Genomic DNA, 18918 nt, shown 5'->3' with positions numbered 1-18918 from the left:
CAAATCTAAAATCTCCAAACTCCCAGAAGCTGCAAAACCTATGAAGGAAAATGACAAGGATGATTAGTTCTGGGGAAAACATAAAATGGGCATGCTAGTTAATATTATCGTAGAAAAAAAAAAAATCTTTTGTGATGAAACAATTTCGTTACCTTCAACTGGTAGGACACCATGGAGGAAATTGTGTTGCAAATTTAAGACCTTTAAGCTTTTCATATCAGCCAGATCTGCAGCAAATTAAGTGAACACAACATGTAGGGACTAATTGACATATTGTGATTTGGAAGATATTTCCCATAATAATAATAATGTAAGCCATCTATAAAGTTGGGTCTATGTTAGATAAGTGATGGAGTAATTAGTTAAGGCAGTTGGGCTGGGTTAAAGATAGTTGGGTTTAGCTGTCAAAATAGTTTGCAATCAGTAGGGTTGCAGAAGAGATTCATATGAAAAAAGTTCATTGTTTTCGGTACGGCGGCTTTGTTTGGCAAAAGCCTTTTCCTTAGATACTGTAGTTGATGTGAAAAAAAAAAAAAAAAAGTAAGAATGTTTAGTATAAAAAAGTAAAAAAAGTGAAAAAGTTTTGTTTTGTAGTGATTTTTTTTTATTTGAATAGTAATAAAAAATGAATAATGTGATGTAAAAAATAAAAAAATTAGAATGTTTTGATATTAATTTTTTTTGAGAAATTGTGTATGAACAATAGTAAAGGAAAAGAAAGGCTTTGCCAAACAAAGCTGTAACCTCTTGGAGATTCTTGAGTATGTCAAACAGTCAAGGTTTATCAATCTAGTCTATTCGTATTCATCGATCCAAACACATCATTCATTTCATTCTCTCCTAAATCATGCAAATCCATTCTATTATCCATTCAAATATCTCAAATTACATATAGGAACTAGAAAATATGTTACAAATAACTTAATTTCTCTAATTTTCTGATTTTTCGTCTAGAAGATTTACATCTTTCGATTTTCTTTGATCCCAAGTATTTCCATAAATTAGGATTTCCTTTGGCACCAAGTATTTTCATAATTATTACATTTTGTTTCTTTTGTTTATTTCCATTCTTATAATATTTTACCCTTTTGTAACTTTATAATTTCATTATAAATTGGGATCATTTGTATTGAAATAAACTGCTTTCTTATATATATAATATTATCAGTTTTCTCTATCAACATGTGTTCATTGTGTGTGCTTTGAGAACACAGTTTCTCTTTCACGTTTGTCACTTTCGCTACGTCAAGTTGAAGGATAGAGCATAAAAGAATATTAAATAAGCGTTAAGATAAACAGGCGTATTGCTTATCAATCAAGGGAGAATATATATATATATATAGTCTTGTATGCTGGAACATTGCAAGCATATATTGAACCCCATATATACATCTTGGAGGTCCTACCAACAACTACTTAATTTATATCATGTTTTCAAAAAAAAAAAAAAAAAATCCTCATGACTTGGCGCTGTATCATATCTGAGTAAATCCCTTGCATATAGATATAGATTATATGTGTTATTATTTTTACATACTATGGAAGCTTCCAAGTGTGATGTAGGTTGAATATCAAAACAAACAAAGAACAAGAAGTAGTATAGAAATTCCAAGTTGAACTAGAGGCTGAGAATCTCATCATCACTAATAAGATGAGTCTCTCCTCAGAGCAATTTGGGCAGCTGTGTTTATTGCCTCAATTGGAGTGCAAATCTTACTTAAATAAACTCACAGTTAAACCCTAGTGTCACACTTGTTTATTGATTTACCCAAAATAATATTAGGCAACATCTATTTATTGAATTACAAAAACACCCTTAACTCTTAAAAATTAAATATTAATAAGACGTAAATAAATGTTACGATCCTAAGTGTCTCACATGGCTTAAGTAAAATTAACTATGTATACATAAGCTCTTGCGTATCATTCTCTTGCAAGTCGATTTTTCAATTGTGAATTACACCTAACGTTTGTCAAAAAAAATTAAAAAAATAAAATAAAATTGTATAGCATATCTCATTGGAAAATCCATAAAATAGCCAAAAAGGAAATCACATGTTGTGGGGGTCACAAACATGCATGCCTGCGTGTCTTAATTGTTTTTTTTTTTTTTTTATAAGTGCGTGTCTTAATTGTTAGTTTCATAATCTTTCATTCAACATTTTTCACAATTCCTAATTGATAGTGTTGGGCATTCATTTTCCATTCGTTTTGGCTAGACAACGGCAGACGGTTGAATCATTCTCGTATACTTCCCATAAACGGCACACCGTTTGATTATCACTCACATTCAAACTTTCTTGATTAGAAAACATGCCATTTCCCAATAATAATAATAATAATAAAAAGAAATCTAAGTTTATAAATTTCTCATCTGATTTCCTCCACTCATTATTTTTTTCATTTTTGTTTTTTTAGTAGAAATCATGCTTATGTATGCTATTTTTATTTTAGGAAAAATATGCATATTCTCTTCTATTACCATGTAATTTGTAATGTCTTATCAAACCTTCGATAGAAATAATGTCCCCACAAACTAGGAAATTGCAATACATCCCTTTTGTCTTGCAAAAAGACAAAAACACCCATAATTTTCTTCTTTTTTTTTTTTTTTTTTTTTTTTTTTTTTTTTTTTAAAAAAAGAAAGACAAAAAAATCCTAGAAATTAAAAAAGAAAAAGAAAAGTATGCATATTCTCCTTATCCCATCTTCTGTTGCATGGTTCAACAACTCAACTTATCCTCCACATAAGCATCTTGCTGCATAACACTCCTTGTGCAAACCGTCTGCCTCCTTATCCTCAGCAACGTGAGCTTGTGATCTCATCTTGTAACACAACCAAGTCTCTGTAGGATATATATATATATAATTTTTTTTTTTTTTTTTTGACTTCTGGCTTAAGGAGGAGGAACCGGTTAGCCGGTTACTGGTTCCGGTATTTAAATAATACCAACCGGGTACCCCGGTTAAAACTGCTAACCGAAATTTGGTTTTCTCCCCTACTTATCTATAGAAAAAGCCTGAAATAGCTTTTTTGAAAGAAGAAAAACCTGATTTTGTTTTTGACATGTCCACACAAGGTGAGGAATTCGAACTATTAATATTTGCTTCATTAGGCGTGGATCGCTGCGTGGTCCCCAGGCGATTGATTTACCCATTGGGGACAAAACAAACCTCATTTTCAAGCTTCCCTAAAACATAGTTTTCAACTTTTTTAGAATATAAATGATGAAAAATGGAGTATGAAAAAAATATCACAATGTTATAGAATCATGTGAGAACGTTGTTCTTAAATGTTAATTTGTGCTTTCTAAAGTATATAACTCGATGCAATCGGATCTATTGACACTGACACGTAACCTCCAAAGATTAGACTACAGGATATATATAACCAAGAAGCAAATGATTAGACATGATGAAATAAAATAAGAGAAAAAAATAAAAACCCTCATAACATGCCAAATGGCCCCCTCTCATTTTTCTTTTTAGGCTTTTACCCTTTGTTTATTTTATTTTATTTTAATTTTTTTTTTTCAATTAGGGAAAATTTCACAAATGAACACTGAACTACCACACATTTTGAGAAGACCCTTCCAAATTTAAAAAATTCTCAATTTCACCCATCGAACTTTTAATTTGATGCAATCTACCATTTTGTCTATTTCTTTGACACCCATTTCCAGGAGGGTATATGCTCCTTTAACTTCTTAGTAGTGTTTATATATATTTTAATTATCTCAAAATAATTTAGATCATATAATTTTATTTAACTATTCAGAGATCTTTATATGATAACATAATGCTTTTTCATTTTGTAACTGAAGTATCATGATAATGCCTGATAAATTTTTTTTTTTTTAAACAATAATAATAATAATAATAATAAAGCATATTCTTATACACCTATTGATAAGGGCAAAAAATAAACTTTAACTTTGAAAACAAACTTTTCATACTAATAAAAAAAAAAAAAAAAAATTCATACAAATCAACAAGGAGACCTAGCAAGGAGAATTTCAAGTGGAGGAAAGATCAAGATCTTCCCTCTTCCCCTTTTACGGTAGCAGTGCTCGGTGTCTTCTTTGTAGGTTCTTTTGGTCTCCGTTTTTGGTGGGTTGCTTTAGATCTAGTCTCTTCAACCTTAGATCTGATCGTCTTCTTCAACCAAGGCGTGTTTCAGGGACGAAGCTAGCTTTGAATTTGGGGGAACCCAAGGCAAAAAAATTTTTGGGGATGGACTAATAAGCAAAAAATATCTTAAATTATTATTTTTTGCCTTAATTTTTTTTTTTTCTTGTAATTTTGAGGGGACGAACCGCAGAGGTCCTGCATCCAGCCTGGCGTGTCTTTCGAAAAGATGTTTACGATGCCGTGCTCCTTCCGCTACTGCTTGTGGAGTTTTTGTTTTTGTTTGTCCTGACCTTCAAGTTGAGGATGGATTTGTTATCCTGATCTTCGGGTTGAGGATGTAGTAGATCAGTGTGGGGGCTTAACTCTCACGGCCGAATTTTTAGTTTCTAGTTGTTTTTTATTTTTGTTTTTGTATTTGGGCTACCTATACCGTAGATCTAGTTTGCATGAAGTAGATTTGATCTTTAAATGTAATTGTACATGGGTTAGCGGAAGCTTGAAGTCATTTTTATGACTTTATAACTTCATAGCTTTTGGCTATAATTTTTCAGAGCCGTATGCTGAGTGATGTAAGAGCTTTATAATCGTGAAATTTCATTAATGGAAGTTCCATATTTAAAAAAATAAATAAATAAATAAATAAAAATAGAGACCTAGCTATCAGGTCTATTATTGAGCCCATCTTCACATGTCTAGCCTAAAAAATGCACAATTCATTGAATGTAAAGTGTCACATTAATTTGTAATTTAATAAATTTTACATAAGAAAATTGACGAAAAAATAGAGAGAAGATGACTCGTTAATGCTGTGATTGATTGAGGACAAAATACAATAAGAACAAAGTAATTTAGAATTTTGCAACAATTCCAATAGGTTACCTTTATTATATACTCACATCTCTTTGGAAAACCAAAGAGCAACTAAACTTTGATTTTAATTGAGTTATTGGCTAAGCTGGACGCCAAAGTCTTTTACAATTATTGAGAATTATAATTGATTAAGGCCTTGGTCTTTATTGGTTGTCTTGTGAGTAAGGATGGGCATATTAACCGTCTATCGTCTACCGACTGCGACTGAATCGACATTAACTGCCTACGGCCAGAAGTCGGTCGGTAATCGGTTGAGGATTTTTATACCAAAGTCGGTTCGATTTGGTTAATCGGTATAATTATTTTTTTATCGGTTAATCGATTAACTAATAAGAATTTTTTTTTTGCTGAACATGTGTATGGTAGCCTTTTATTGTATTAATTAGTGGGCACATTTAATTTTTTTTTTTTTTGTTCAATAAGCTATTTTATCCCAAAAAGCAATTTGGGCCCCAAAATAATCAATTTTTAGCCCAATTAAACAAACTCATGGTTAACCGATTAACCGAACCATTATTAATCGATTAACCGTTTTAACCAAAATTTTTGAAATGATTTCTTATCGAAATGTTATTGGTTAATTAACTAAATTAACTGATAATTTCGGTTAATTATCGAAAATAGGTTTACCGGTATCGTTATAACCGATACCCACCCCTACCTGTGAGTTTAGACTTTACCACTGGCATATATTACATGTGTTGGACTTAAGGGGAGCGTTAGACTATAAATTTTTGCAAATAATTATAGAACCTCTTTTGCATTTGTTTTTGTTTTTATTTTAATTTTTATTGATAATTGAGCATCAAAGCAGAAGATGACTTGCAAGGAAAACAAAGAAAGAATAGACTTTGCATAACAAAAGTGGGAGCAACATATCTATCAATCCCTTTCATTCATCAATGGAAGTATATTCAAACGTACACTTCTCCCCTCCAGTGGAAGTACATCTTTCTCCATTTCAAGTTAAATGGATATGAGTTATTTTATGTTAAAGATTTTATTCTAAGGATGAAATTGTGTCTCTTCATTTCACTTCAAACGGAGAGAACTATTCCTTTTCCCCTCGAGTAACCACTGACATTCCAACTCCATCTTGGCCAATCACCCGTCCTGTCTCGGTGGCTTTTACCTCTCGGAACTTCTTATAGATGTCACTCTTGTAAAATTTCATAGTCCTGAGCACCAAGAAAAGTGAAGCAATTGTACCAAACAATGTCACAACAGTGAGAATAATGAAAGACAATCTATAGCACTCCCCCCCACTACAATTTAGTTCTTCCCCAGGCTGCCTCTTGAGTCCCAATGCAGCTAGTTGCTTCATAGCTTCCCGGTCATATAAATACCCAGTGACACTCACATTGAGCAAATAAGACCCAATTGGGCTAGCCAGTGCCCCGAAGTTGTACAGAACAGAGTAGTATTTTAGGCCAAAAAGTTCAGAAATTATTGTGAAAACTAGCGGCCATTGTGCTCCACAGCAAGCCCCCAAGATTATAGATGCAAAATAAAGTGCATGTTTGACATTAAACGCGATTAGAAGATAACCAACACATGATAAAAGGAGGATTAAAGTGTGCATAAGAGGACGAGGAAACTTGTATTTTGTCACAAAAATTTCTGCCACCACACCTGCGACAACAACTCCTAGATAGTTCCATATGCCTGAAAGTGACACGAAATTGCTTATACTTGCAAGCGGATATCCTAAGGATGTTCCAATTTGTCCCAAGTTGTCCATTACCGTTAAAGTCCCCCCGAGGCCGCAAATTGTCGCTAAGAACAGCAGCAACATGTCAATGCTGAAAAGTGCTTGGAGTATTGTATAATCCTCCCCTCTATCCGGCTGTCGGAACATTGTTTTCCAACAGGAAGCTTGATTTTCTGCAGTCAATTCTTCAGTAGCCGAAATTGATGATGGTGAAGGCTCAAGCTGAGTGATTACTTTCAACGGTGAAGGATCATTGACAACTTTCTTGTTGATCTTCCAAATCTTATACTCTTGCTTGACGACGACAACAATGGGGAGAAATAACAAGAAAAACGTCACGCCGACACTGGCACCATACTCTGTTTGCGTGAAGGTGACATTGTTTTGTACAATAATCATAACCATCAAAAACCCAGCAAGACAAAGTGAAACGCAGAGGAAATTGCAGAAAACTCTAATTTCGTTAGGTTGCCGAACACCACCCTTCAGAACCCGAATGACACGGAGAAAAGTGCAGGATACGGCCATTGGAAGAGACGCCATTAGCAAGATCAAAGACTTGGTGTCGCCGCCAAGGAAGGCGTGGAATAATTGCGTGATAATCGCTGCGCTCAGACCGATATAGCCGTTATTAAGCCCCATCACCATTCCACGGCTCTCTGGGAAGTTCATCACGCTGGTGACGAGCGCTCCAGTGTTGGTGAAAGTATGGGAATTTGCACCAATACAAATGTACAAGCACATGTTCCACACACTAGGCTTGCCAATTCTTTTGGTCACGGCCAGCCATATCATGAAGTAACCAAAAAAATTCAGAACTCCACCAACTACTAAGACCACCCATGGCGGTGTCACTTGGTTGATTAGGCCAGACAGGATACCTGTTAAAATATAAATTACATTATTAATTTTTTTTTTTTTCTTAAACATTCACAATGAGCTTTTTACATGTACTTTTTCACTAAAAATGTAACAAAACTAAAAAAAAATATCGGTTTATTAACAAGCTCCAATCCATTTTTAACGGTTGTCATATATACTCCTTAAACATACCTAGAGCCGAAAAAGTGGAAGTTATAATTTTTTAAGCTTTTTTTTTTTTTTTTTACTTTGCTGTGAGCTTACTTTCCAGTCCGCTAAAAATCAAAAGTTTTACTTTTCAAAAAAAGTCAAAGACCCATTTATCTAAGGTTACTTTCTCGTCCGTTTATTTTTTAAGCTTATTATATAATGGTTTAAAACTAATAAAAAATTATAATTAATTAAAGTATAGAAAGATATTAAGAATTTAATGCTTGCTTCATTTTAAAAGTGGCTCTTTTAAATTTGATCATTTTATTTATGAATAAGAAAAAATTTCATTCAACAACTTAGACTAATACAAGCAACCAGCCAATTACAAAAACTCCACGACCAAACAAAATTGACTGTAGCAACCAGCTAGTCTAAACACCAAAGAAAAAAAGAAAAAACTTTACTTTATCATTGTGAATATATACTTTTAATTTTTTTTAAATAAGTGGTGATTGAACGTATTGAGATAATGATTTAACGGTACCTATGTTGGAACCCAAGTCCTTGAAGAAGCCAAGCAAATTGAGAGTTGTCTGGTCGTAGCCGAGTGTGGATTTGATCTCGTTGGAGTAGAGGCCGAACATGTAGCTCGCTCCGGAGACGGACATCAACAGACATGTTGTGAACACCACGAACCACCGCCCCTTGAGCACTTGAAGGGTGATGCTCTTCATGTCTGCCCAACCGTCGCCGCCTCCTCCTGTTGTTGCAGGAAACACCATTTCTTTTGCCTTTTTTCAGAAGTGTTGGCCGGATATTTCAAAACACGACAAAAAGGGTAGCTAAGAAAGCGTCGCTGATTTTCCTGCAGAAAATCAGTGGAAAAGAAAGCTGAAAAATCTGATTGTTTCTGTTCTAGTTCCTGCAGTAGAAGCAAGTTATATAACTGGTTTACTCCCATTAATCTAGACCATACGCGTGGACAGATTCTAAACATATATTATTTTCTCTTCATTTACAGCATTACATGAAACATTTTATCGTACTTCAATTTACGCCTCTTTTTTTTTTTAATCATACGTACGTACGTGGACAAATTTTAAGCCATACATTTTCACATATGATGCCAAAGCACAACATGCGCTTATGTAATAATTTACCAAAATATTCCAACAACATTAATGTCCGTGCTTTTTTTTTTTTTTTTTTTTTTAATTTTTTTTAAAAAAATAGAGTAATACTAAATATCATCTTACTAATATTATGTAAACGTCCACTTATGTAATTATTAAAAACACCAATAATATTTTTGTATATTATTAAGATGCTGTTCTCTACATCTAAAATCCAATCGATCGTTCATTCATATATTCAGCAAAATACTATTAAACCAACAAATAAAATTACTTGGACTACTTTGATATTGTCAAGATATGCTACATAATGCTCAAATCTCAATACATCATGTCCAAATCGACATATACAATTATCAAATAATCATGAGAATACTCAAATACAGCATCCATTTGTCCAAATAGTCAAACAATTATAACCATCACTCATCGATCACTCAAAGTGGTCTTACGTGACCTTATTCTCAAACTCTCACTCTTATCCTCATGATTTTTACCCGCCCTTGAACATTGAAAATAAATAAATATTTTAACAAAAAATAATCGTGTATCATAGAAAAACCAATAACTTAAATATATGTGCTCAACCCCATTTAACATAACCCATTTTATTGAATTTTATACCACAAAAAAAAAAAAAAAAAATAGAAAGGAATTAGGATGGTCTACAATTTTCAAATTATGAAATTAAGGTATTTTTAGGTATCAAAACACTTTAAAAATGCCACATTTTTATTGAGGCAGGCAAAAAGAGTTTTCTTTTCAAAATGTTTTTTTTTTTTTCACTTTTGCAGAGACACTTCTTTTTCATAAAATTAAAAGATGATTTTTTTGGCTCAAAGTTTTTTTACAACATAGAGAACAAGAACCTTAAGAAAATATATTCAATTCTCAATTGTAACATGCTACCTTTTTAATAGATAGCATTTTTCAAGCGTTTTGATGCCCTAGAAATGGCCTAATTAAGAATCTACAATTTTCTTGAAATTATAGCTCAAAGTTTTTTTACAACATAAAAAACAAGAACCTAATAAAAATATACTTAATTCTCAACAGTAACATGCTACATTTTTAATAAACGACATTTTTCAAGCGTTTCAATACCTATAAACGGCATAAATTCTGTAATCTGATAATTTACAATTTTTTAAAAATTGTAGGGAATCTTGATCCAACAAAAATACAAGCGAATGTGAGACCCATGAAAGAACCTATTGATGACTGGTCGTTATAAATGATATTTCCAAAAAGAAAGTGTACTACCCGACGGTTGTATCAATTTAATCCAATCAGAACCCTAATTTTTCTTCCACGCATTATCACCTTTCTTTTGTCATTAACCAGGAAAGTTCAAAGATGAATGCAATGCAAGACTAATGAAAGCTACAAGCATGGTATCATCAGCACTTCCATCACCACGATTGAGATGTCTACCAACTTATTACTGAGAAAATTTTGAATGCAAAATGACCACAAAAGCTAGTGCTACAAAAAAATGTGTTATTAGTAACGTGCCTATTGTGCAGGATTTTTTCACACGTCACTATTTGGTGACGTGGCACTTTTTCACGCGTTACCAAAGTATTTGGTAACGTGTTAAAGTTAACACGTTACCATTTGGTGACGTGTCAAAGATGACACGTTACAAAATGGTAACGTGTCAAATTTGACACGTCATTGTTCCGAAAATTAAAAAAAAATTGACAACTTTAGTAACGTGTCAAAGTTGACACGTTACCATTTAGTGACGTGTCAGCTTTGACACGTTACCAAATGGTAACGTGTCAAATTTGACACGTTACTAAAGTTTTCAAAATTTTTTTATTTATTTTTTCAAATTTCCCATTGGTAACGTGTCAAATTTAACACGTTACCATTTAGTGACGTGTCAAAGCTAACACGTTACCAAATGGTAACGTGTCAAATTTGACACGTTACTAAAGTTTTCAAATTTTTTTTATTTATTTTTTCAAATTTCCCATTGGTAACGTGTCAAATTTGACACGTTACTAAAGTTGTCAATTATTTTTTTTATTTCTTCCCTCTTTTTTCTTCATCCTGGCCGTACTTCTTCTTTCTTCTCTTTTTCTCTCTTTTGCTCTCACGCCCATGGCAGCTCTCTCTTCTCTCATATGGGAAGAAGAAAAAGAAAAGGAGAAGAGAAAAAAAGAGAAGATAAGAAGAAGATGAAAAAGAGAAGCGATCGAAGATCTAACATTTTTTTTTTTTCTGCTGAGTTTGGGGTGTTGAAATTTGTTTTGGCTGCTGGGTTTGGAATTTTGAAATTTCTTTTGCTGTTGGGTTTGAAATTTTTCTGGGTCTGAATTTTTTGGTTGGTTTGGTTTGATTTTTCAGGTTGAATCCACTTAAGGATCAGACATTATATACTTTAATGAGTAATTTTTCTTATTGATTTTTTTGTCATTTGTCTTAACTTTTAAACCTACTGATTTTTCTGGTTCTTTGGTGTTGTAGGTTTCTGATTTTTGGTGTTGTAGGTTTCCAACTCCACACAGTGAGTGAGTAGTAAAATTAGATTCTAAGTTCAAAACTTTTGAAATTTTTTGCTTAAATTAATTTTTGCTGCTGAGTTTGAATCTATTGATCTATTCAAAGTTCAATTAATTCTTTTTTTGTCAAATAAATTTTTATTTGCTGGGTTTGAATTTTTGAAAATTAGATTCGAATATGATGTTATTTGAAATCTGGGTTTGGAATTTTGAAAATCAAATTCGAATATGATTTTATTTGAAATCTGGGTTTGGAATTCCATAATATTATTTGAAAAAAAAAAATCCAGAAATAAATTTGAAATATATATTTTTTAATTAATTTTTTAAACTTTAGTAACGTGTCAGAAATTGACACGTTACTAAAGCTTAGTAACGTGTTAAGTTTGACACGTTACTAAACTTTAGTAACGTGTCAATTTCTGACACGTTACTAAAGGGTGACGTGTCAGAAATTGACACGTTACTAAATTCCCATTAGTAACTTCCAATTTAGTAACTTCCAATTTTGCAACCTGCCAGCCACGTTACTAATGACACGTTACTAACCGTTAGTAACGTGTCAACAGGCTTAACACGTCACTAATGGGCCGTTACAAAAAAATTATATTTTTGTAGTGAGAATGAGATGCTCAAAGTCGAAAATTAGTTTACGGTTTTGAAAACAGTAAATCATTTTTCTAAAATTAAAGAAAAATTTTCGATTAAAGGGAAAATATTTTTCATTGACTATTATTTTACGTCGCGTCAAACACCCGTAAATATGTAAAACATTTTCTGTAAATCATTTTATGGTGAAACAAACAGAGCCTTTTAATCAGAATTTTCACATTGAGGTTCACCTATGACCAAATTGAGAAATAGCTTTGACTATAAACTATAAAGGTGAAAATAGGAAGCAATATTATTAGAATTACATGCCACAGTTTAGAGTTTTTTCAAGTTCACATACTCCCAAAAAGCTAACAACCTTAATTCATGCATGCTCAAGGCTTTTCCGACAAGTAGATATGCAACACTAGCCTACTATATTTGGCAAGGAAAACCACACAAAAAGGTTGTTCTCTGTCATTAGATTTTCTGTTTCTAATTTCATTGGACCAGCTCTTGACGAACTAGAAGCCGAAGCGAGCTATGTCGATGAAGACCATTGTTCCTATTATTGTCAGCGCCAATCGTGAACCATTTATTTCAGTAGGTCCAATCAACAAAAATCCCACAAAGATAAGTTGCAGCCAAGCAAGTTCACGTGAAATTATGAATTTAGTAACTCGTGTGATTAATGTGACTTTCTATTTTTCTTTTTCTTTATCTCAGAGGTCTTAGGCCTTCTTTGATTCGCAGAATGTGTATTCTGTTAAGAAAATGAATAGCTAGTATTAAGAATAGATGAAAATGGAATAGAATAGTTATTCATATTTCTTAGTTTGGCAATAACATATGTATTTTAATTGGAGTTGAACCAAAATTATCTAAAACCCCACATTTTGTTTTTCAAATAAATAAATAAATAAAATTGGAAAACCCTTGAGTTGTAGGGGCTGGTCGGCCACCCGCTGCAGGTGGTGGTCGCACCACCCCTAAAGTACCTTGGGGTGGACCCATGAGGCCCATCGAGGGTGGCCTGGCCACCCCCTAAACGTCGTTGGGGGTGGCCCATATTTTAACATGGAATGTTGAGAATAATTAGGGCCTGTTTGATTTGCGGAATAGACCTTTGGAATGGAATGGCTATTCCTATGAAATAGCCATTCTTTTGTTTGATAAGGGTCTATTCCTAAGAATAGTTATTCTCATAGGAATTACTAATTTCTTACACACAAGTGAGAGGAATGGCTTAAAAATTAAAAATTAAAAATAAAAATAAAAACAAAATGTCATGTGGGTGGCCGGTCACACAATGCCAAGGGGGTGGCGCTGGAGGGCCTCGCGGTGAACCCCCGAGGCCCTCTGGGGGTGGCCAAGACCACCACAGGTGAGATTCCCCACCCCGAGAACGGCCCATGAGGGTGGCCGCGAATATACATTCAATCTTTATTTATTTATTTATTTTAATTTGAGTTTTGGAAAAATTAGAAATTAAATGGGCTTTTTAGTAATTTTAGTTCAATTCTAATTATGAAATATGTATTTCTATCAAACTAAATAATTGGAATAATTATTCTATTCTAACCTCTTCTATTCCCAGTAAATCAAACGGGGCCTTATTTTTATGGGAGAGAATTTAATTTTTGTGTGTATGGGATTGCAATTTAGCAGTCCCTAGATGGATAAGTTTCAGGGTTGATTGAACGAGGCCAACTATTGATGAATCCCGTCCGTAAGAGGTAGCTCAATCGGCTGAGACCACGCATAATAAAGTGGAGGTCACTAGTTCGAATCCTCCCCCCTCCTCTTGTGCAGGCATATAAAAAAAAAAAAAACACTCTGATGGATCCCAAGTCAAGTGATTTGATCAGAGGAAGCAAATAATTAAAGAGCAGGTTATAATTAGGAAGCGTCCGAGGTGGTTCCTAGCTAGTCAATTAGCTAGAAATTAATCCCGTTGAAACTGTGCGGTCCATCAGTTTTATAAAATTAGTGGCCTTCTTTACCAAGGGATACCTCTGTTCCAACTCTTTTCTTTTTTGAGGAACTAATTAATTAATGCAATACTTTGTGATCCTCCTTATAAAACGTGCTCTTTCCAAATATCCAACTGTTATACTTAATTAATTATCAATTTGGTTTAAATTCATGCAATAATAATAAAAATTATGGTAGCTAGGAAATTGCTAGCTAGCTGTAATCCATTTCTTTTGCTTCTGCATTTAGTCTCGAGATGGAAGGAAGTATCATGGAAATTGGAAAACGAACAACAACCATAACAAAAGTAAAGTAGATAAAATCGTTCAGGAATTGAAGTCAAAAAAGATGAATCAAAGTAAGAAGTTTTAATTAGCTAGAAATCCCCTCGAAACTGTCCTGTCCATCATTTTTATAAAAATACTGGCCTTCTTTAATTACCAAGGGATGGTCAAAGAGAAGCTTTCCATAGCTTCAAACACGTCAAAGGCAACTTCACTACCATGCCAAAGGTGAAACAGAAGCTTTCCGTATAGTAGCTTCAAACATGTCCAAAGCGTGTATTGCATTATATATTAAAACAATATTGTAGGGCGCCCTTCCAAATTAATGGAGCAGTATCCTCTCCTGTCCATTTGGACACTGGAGGGAGGGGTTTTTCATTTTAAAAGACAAGTTATTATCTCATTCAAATGGATTGAAAATGATCGAAATTTCAAATTTAATGGTGTTGCGCTCTTTCTTTAATATTGGCCTATAAAGAAAGAGCACTGATTTTATCACCACTTTCCAATAGTTTCTTTGTTTACAAGTTCTGTTTGCTAAGAAAAATGGGTTCCAAGGCTTTACTTTTCCTAGGTCTTTTGTTGGCCATTATTCTTCTCATCACTTCGGAGGTGGCAGCGAGGGACCTGAAAAACGGTGCGTTGGGATCACTAACAACTTGTTTTTCTTTATGTGTGCTAATTAATTTTAATATTGTCACATTAAAATCATAATTATATTATAGCAACATTGTTCATTAATTGCACGTGCAGTGAAGGCCACCAAAGAGGCCAATGGAGTAGATGATGCCAAATACGGTGGCAGATATGGGATGTACGAGGATATCGTGTTAATAATAGGTGGATCTGGCGGCAAACATCGATGCTACCATGGATGTTGTCGTAAGGGTTATAAGTACGATCAAAGTGGCAGGGGCTGCCTTCATATTTGCTCCAAATAATTAGCTGGTGAAGCTGCTGATGCAGAAACCGAATCCGAGACTCAAAACTAAAGCAACATAATTATCTAAATTATGGTTTTCAATTTCGTTGTAATGTTATAAATAAGGGTTAAATACATAGCTGGACCAGTAATTTTGGTATTTATGAAATTAGTAAGTGGACTTTCGAATTAGGGTTGTATCGGAGCCGAGTATCGAATGTTCAAGTTTCTAATTAGGGCTGTATTCGACAAACCCATTTCCGGAGGTTGTGTAATGCGCTCAACCTGTCCTTGTCAAGTCTGGTGGCAAAATCTGGTTTAAGCTTCAATAGCTCCCTAACAAACTCTGTTTGCCCACGCATGGCTGCAATGTGTAGGGCAGTTTCAGGGTACATGGCTAACGAATTTCTATCCAGTAAGAGGGAGTCCTCTTGAAGTAATCTTTGCAGCTCAATGACGTTTCCATTAAGTGCTGCCTCCACCAACCTGGGATCCATTTTTTTGATGGAAATAAGAAGCTCGAAAATAAGCTCATTGAGAAATAGCAGCATTGCCATCTCATGAGTTAGTTTTGTCAGCAACACCAGAAGCATCATTGGAAGCTCAGTCAGTCTGGATGTTGGAATTTCAGTTGGTTTAGTCCGCAACATCAACAGGATCATTGGAAACTCAGTCAGTTCAGTCAGCATCATTGGTAGCTCAGTCAGCTCAGATGTTGGATGTTCAGTCAGTTTACTCAGCCCCATCAACAGCATTACTGGAAGCTCAGTCAGCAATAACGTCTTCAGTTCCAGATCTGCAATATCCATGTCAACAGGGAACTTGACAACTGCAATGTTAGAGGATCTTCGATAGTAAATGGCTATTTTAACTGCTCAAAATTCATAATTTTTCTATTTTAACTATTAGTTTCTCATTAAAAATGCAAGCACATTAAGATCATTCACATTCGGTTCAACAACATAGCCAAGTAACTAAAAAACACCTCCCAACCGGCTCAACAAAGTAGCCGATGCTGAACAATCTAAATCTTATATAATAAAAATTCGTTCTTTTCTCTCTCCTCTAATAAAAAATGATTTTATCATCCCTCTACTATAAAATAAAAAATCAGCCTCACAATACCTAATACGTTTGTGAAGGGTTTTATTTATCTTGAAATCAAAGTTATTTTGCATATTTCAACTTATGGGTATCATCAAATTTGCAATTTTTGTTCAATCTTTTGTTTTTTGTTTTGTTTTTTTTGTTTTTGGTTTTTTTTTTTTTTTTTCTCTTTTTGCATGGGTGTTATTAAATTCTTTAATAACATATTCAATAAATGGTAATATATACTATTAAATTTTTTTTAAAAAAAAATGACCATTAGGAAAATAAAATTTTTAAAAATATAATCGTTAGTGAAAGACAAATTTAGAAAAATATGACTAATGACAAATTTTTAAAAATATGATTGTTGGAGAAATAATAGAAAATTAATATTTAAATGAAAAATTGAAAGAGAATAACTAAAATGCTGAGCCAAATATAGATACCTTAAAATTGTAAGTAGCTAAAATAGAATAATGTGGTCTTTTAGCTAAAATTTAGCTAAATATTTGTTGAGCCGGATGTGAATGCCCCTATCTATCAGTAGATACAACATTCACGTGACAAGTAGGGCTCCGCTCTTCTTAGCATTCACTCGATGTCAATTGCCAACAACTTGTCTTCACTTTTATTTGTGATTGAAGCAGATGCTCCTCCAACTTCTCTATTTTGATTTTCATCTCCACTTCGATTGTTTGCTTTCGTTTCACTTTCAGAATTTTCTTTCACATCTAATATCACAGCATTTGGTTCTTCATTTTCTACCATTTCTATTTCAGGCATCTAGCAAGTTGACAAAAGACAAGGGGCACTAGCATATTAACAAAAATGCTTCCGTTTCATTTTCAGAATTTTCATTCACATTTATTATCAAAGGAAAAAAAAAAAAATTAGAAATTCATATGCTTGCATAGTACCAGAAGGGGACAAGTTAAAAGTAGAGTAATATACTACAACTAATGAAAAAAAAATTAGAAATTCATATGCATGCATAGTAAGAGAAGGGGACAAGTTAGAAGTAGAGTAAAATACTACAACTAATTATAATGAGAAAAATAAGCATAGGGTAGGAACTGAGGGGTTTTCACCTTTAAAGAGACTTAAAAAGCGACACGAGGGTACACCTTCAGCTCCTGAAAATGAAATATAAATCTGCGGTGTGGCTCCCGAACAATAGAGGGTGGTTGGGTTATAAAGAAAAATAAGTTAGGCATGATCGAATGAGGAATAAAGAAGTAAAAAAAGATGCTCTTCATTTCGAATAAAAATTGATAATAGGGAAAAATATAAAACAAATCACCTAAACTGCCAACCGTTTGCAATATAGCCTCTCAATGTTTAAAAGGTATTAAAGTAGCCTTCAAACTATTAAAATGTATCAAAAATGCCACTTATTTTTTTTATTCCTATAATACCCCAATTCTTTTAACAAATAAAATAATTGTAAAAAAAAAAAAAAACAATTTTTTAAAAATACAAAAAAACCAATGGCTTAATAAATACAAAAAAAAAAAAAAAAAAGTTTTCAGAACAAATAAATAATTTAGGCCAACTACAGTGACTATTTATGGTGTACTAAAGTAAAATCAAATGTACGGTTCTTGAGATATTCAACAAAAAAAACAATTTAGTCCCGGAGTCAAATTCTGTTAAAAAATTGTTTTTATTCACCCATTAATTTTACTTTAATACGACATGAAACAATTTGTAATTTAGACCAATTGCAGTGACTAATTATTTATTTATTCCAAAAACTTTTTTTTTGTATTTTTAGAAAATTGTTTGGTTTTTTTTACAATTATTTTATTTGTTAAAATAATAAGGGTATTATAGGAATAAAAAAATAAGTGGCCTTTTTGATATATTTTGGTAGGTTGGGGGGCTACTTTAGTACCTTTTGAATATTTGGGGGCTATATTACAAATTGCTGATAATTTATGGAGCTTTTTTTATATTTTTCTCTAGATTATAAAAGGGACAAAAATTTCCTTCAAAGTTTTGAGGGATTTTTTTTCAACTTATTTTAATAAGTGTTAAGTGTTATACACTATAAAAAACAAGATGATTACTGACGTGGCAAACAGTAACCAAATTTTGCCATGTCATCAATTATTGACATGCCAAAAGTGGCACGTCAACAAATTTTTTTTTGACGTGTTGAATATGACATGTCAATATTTATTGACTTGTTACATTCAACACATCAGGATTTTCTGACGTGTCAATATTTGACACGTCAGGAAATTTAAATTCAATTTAATTTTTAAAATTTTTATTTAAATAAATTAATATTTAAATATTTATATTATATATTTATGACGTACCGGTTTTAGCACGTCAGAAATTTCTAACGTGCTAAACTAGCACGTCAGTATTTCTTAATTTTTTATTTTTTATTTTTTTTTATTTTTTTTTATATCAAGTTTATATATATATATAAACCTGATATTCAAAAAAGAAAAGGAAAATACTGACGTGCTAAAACCAGCACTTCAGAAATATATATATATATATATATCTTGGTCTCTTCGTCTGAGACCTTCTGAAGTGGTTGAGCCAACAAAAGAATTTCTTCTTTTATTGATCAGTAAGGGAGGTCTTTCAATTTTGTTAGTGTGGTTCAGATCAAAAAAGCTGATTTTTACAGATCCATCTAAATACTGCATGCTAGATATAATCAAGATTACTG

General features: G+C 32.9%; 2 protein-coding genes across 3 annotated transcripts in view; both read right to left on the bottom strand.

Annotated features, from left to right (window-relative positions):
- LOC132188031 (receptor-like protein 56) overlaps nt 1-2826 on the bottom strand; it is a 6322-nt gene extending 3496 nt beyond the window's left edge. Inside the window, exons 1-2 of the mRNA XM_059602446.1 lie at nt 2784-2826; nt 153-227 (exon numbers count right to left, since the gene is read on the bottom strand). Of these exons, the coding sequence (XP_059458429.1) occupies nt 153-227; nt 2784-2826 (118 nt within the window). The remainder of the gene's footprint in view (nt 1-152; nt 228-2783) is intronic.
- A 3005-nt stretch (nt 2827-5831) lies between these two features.
- Nucleotides 5832-18918, bottom strand: part of LOC132187409 (protein NUCLEAR FUSION DEFECTIVE 4-like) — a 14137-nt gene continuing 1050 nt past the window's right edge. The window contains exons 2-3 of one of the 2 annotated variants that reach the window (XM_059601711.1): nt 8271-8591; nt 5832-7593 (exon numbers count right to left, since the gene is read on the bottom strand). In XM_059601711.1, the coding sequence (XP_059457694.1) occupies nt 6053-7593; nt 8271-8508 (1779 nt within the window). In that variant the 5' untranslated portion in view covers nt 8509-8591 and the 3' untranslated portion in view covers nt 5832-6052. Of the gene's footprint in view, nt 7594-8270; nt 8658-18918 lie in introns of those variants that run through there. The other variant, XM_059601710.1, reaches the window with a different exon arrangement.

This window comes from Corylus avellana, chromosome ca7 (genome assembly GCF_901000735.1).
Source record: "Corylus avellana chromosome ca7, CavTom2PMs-1.0".
Classification (NCBI taxonomy): domain Eukaryota; kingdom Viridiplantae; phylum Streptophyta; class Magnoliopsida; order Fagales; family Betulaceae; genus Corylus; species Corylus avellana.
This window is presented reverse-complemented; position numbering and strand designations above follow the sequence as displayed.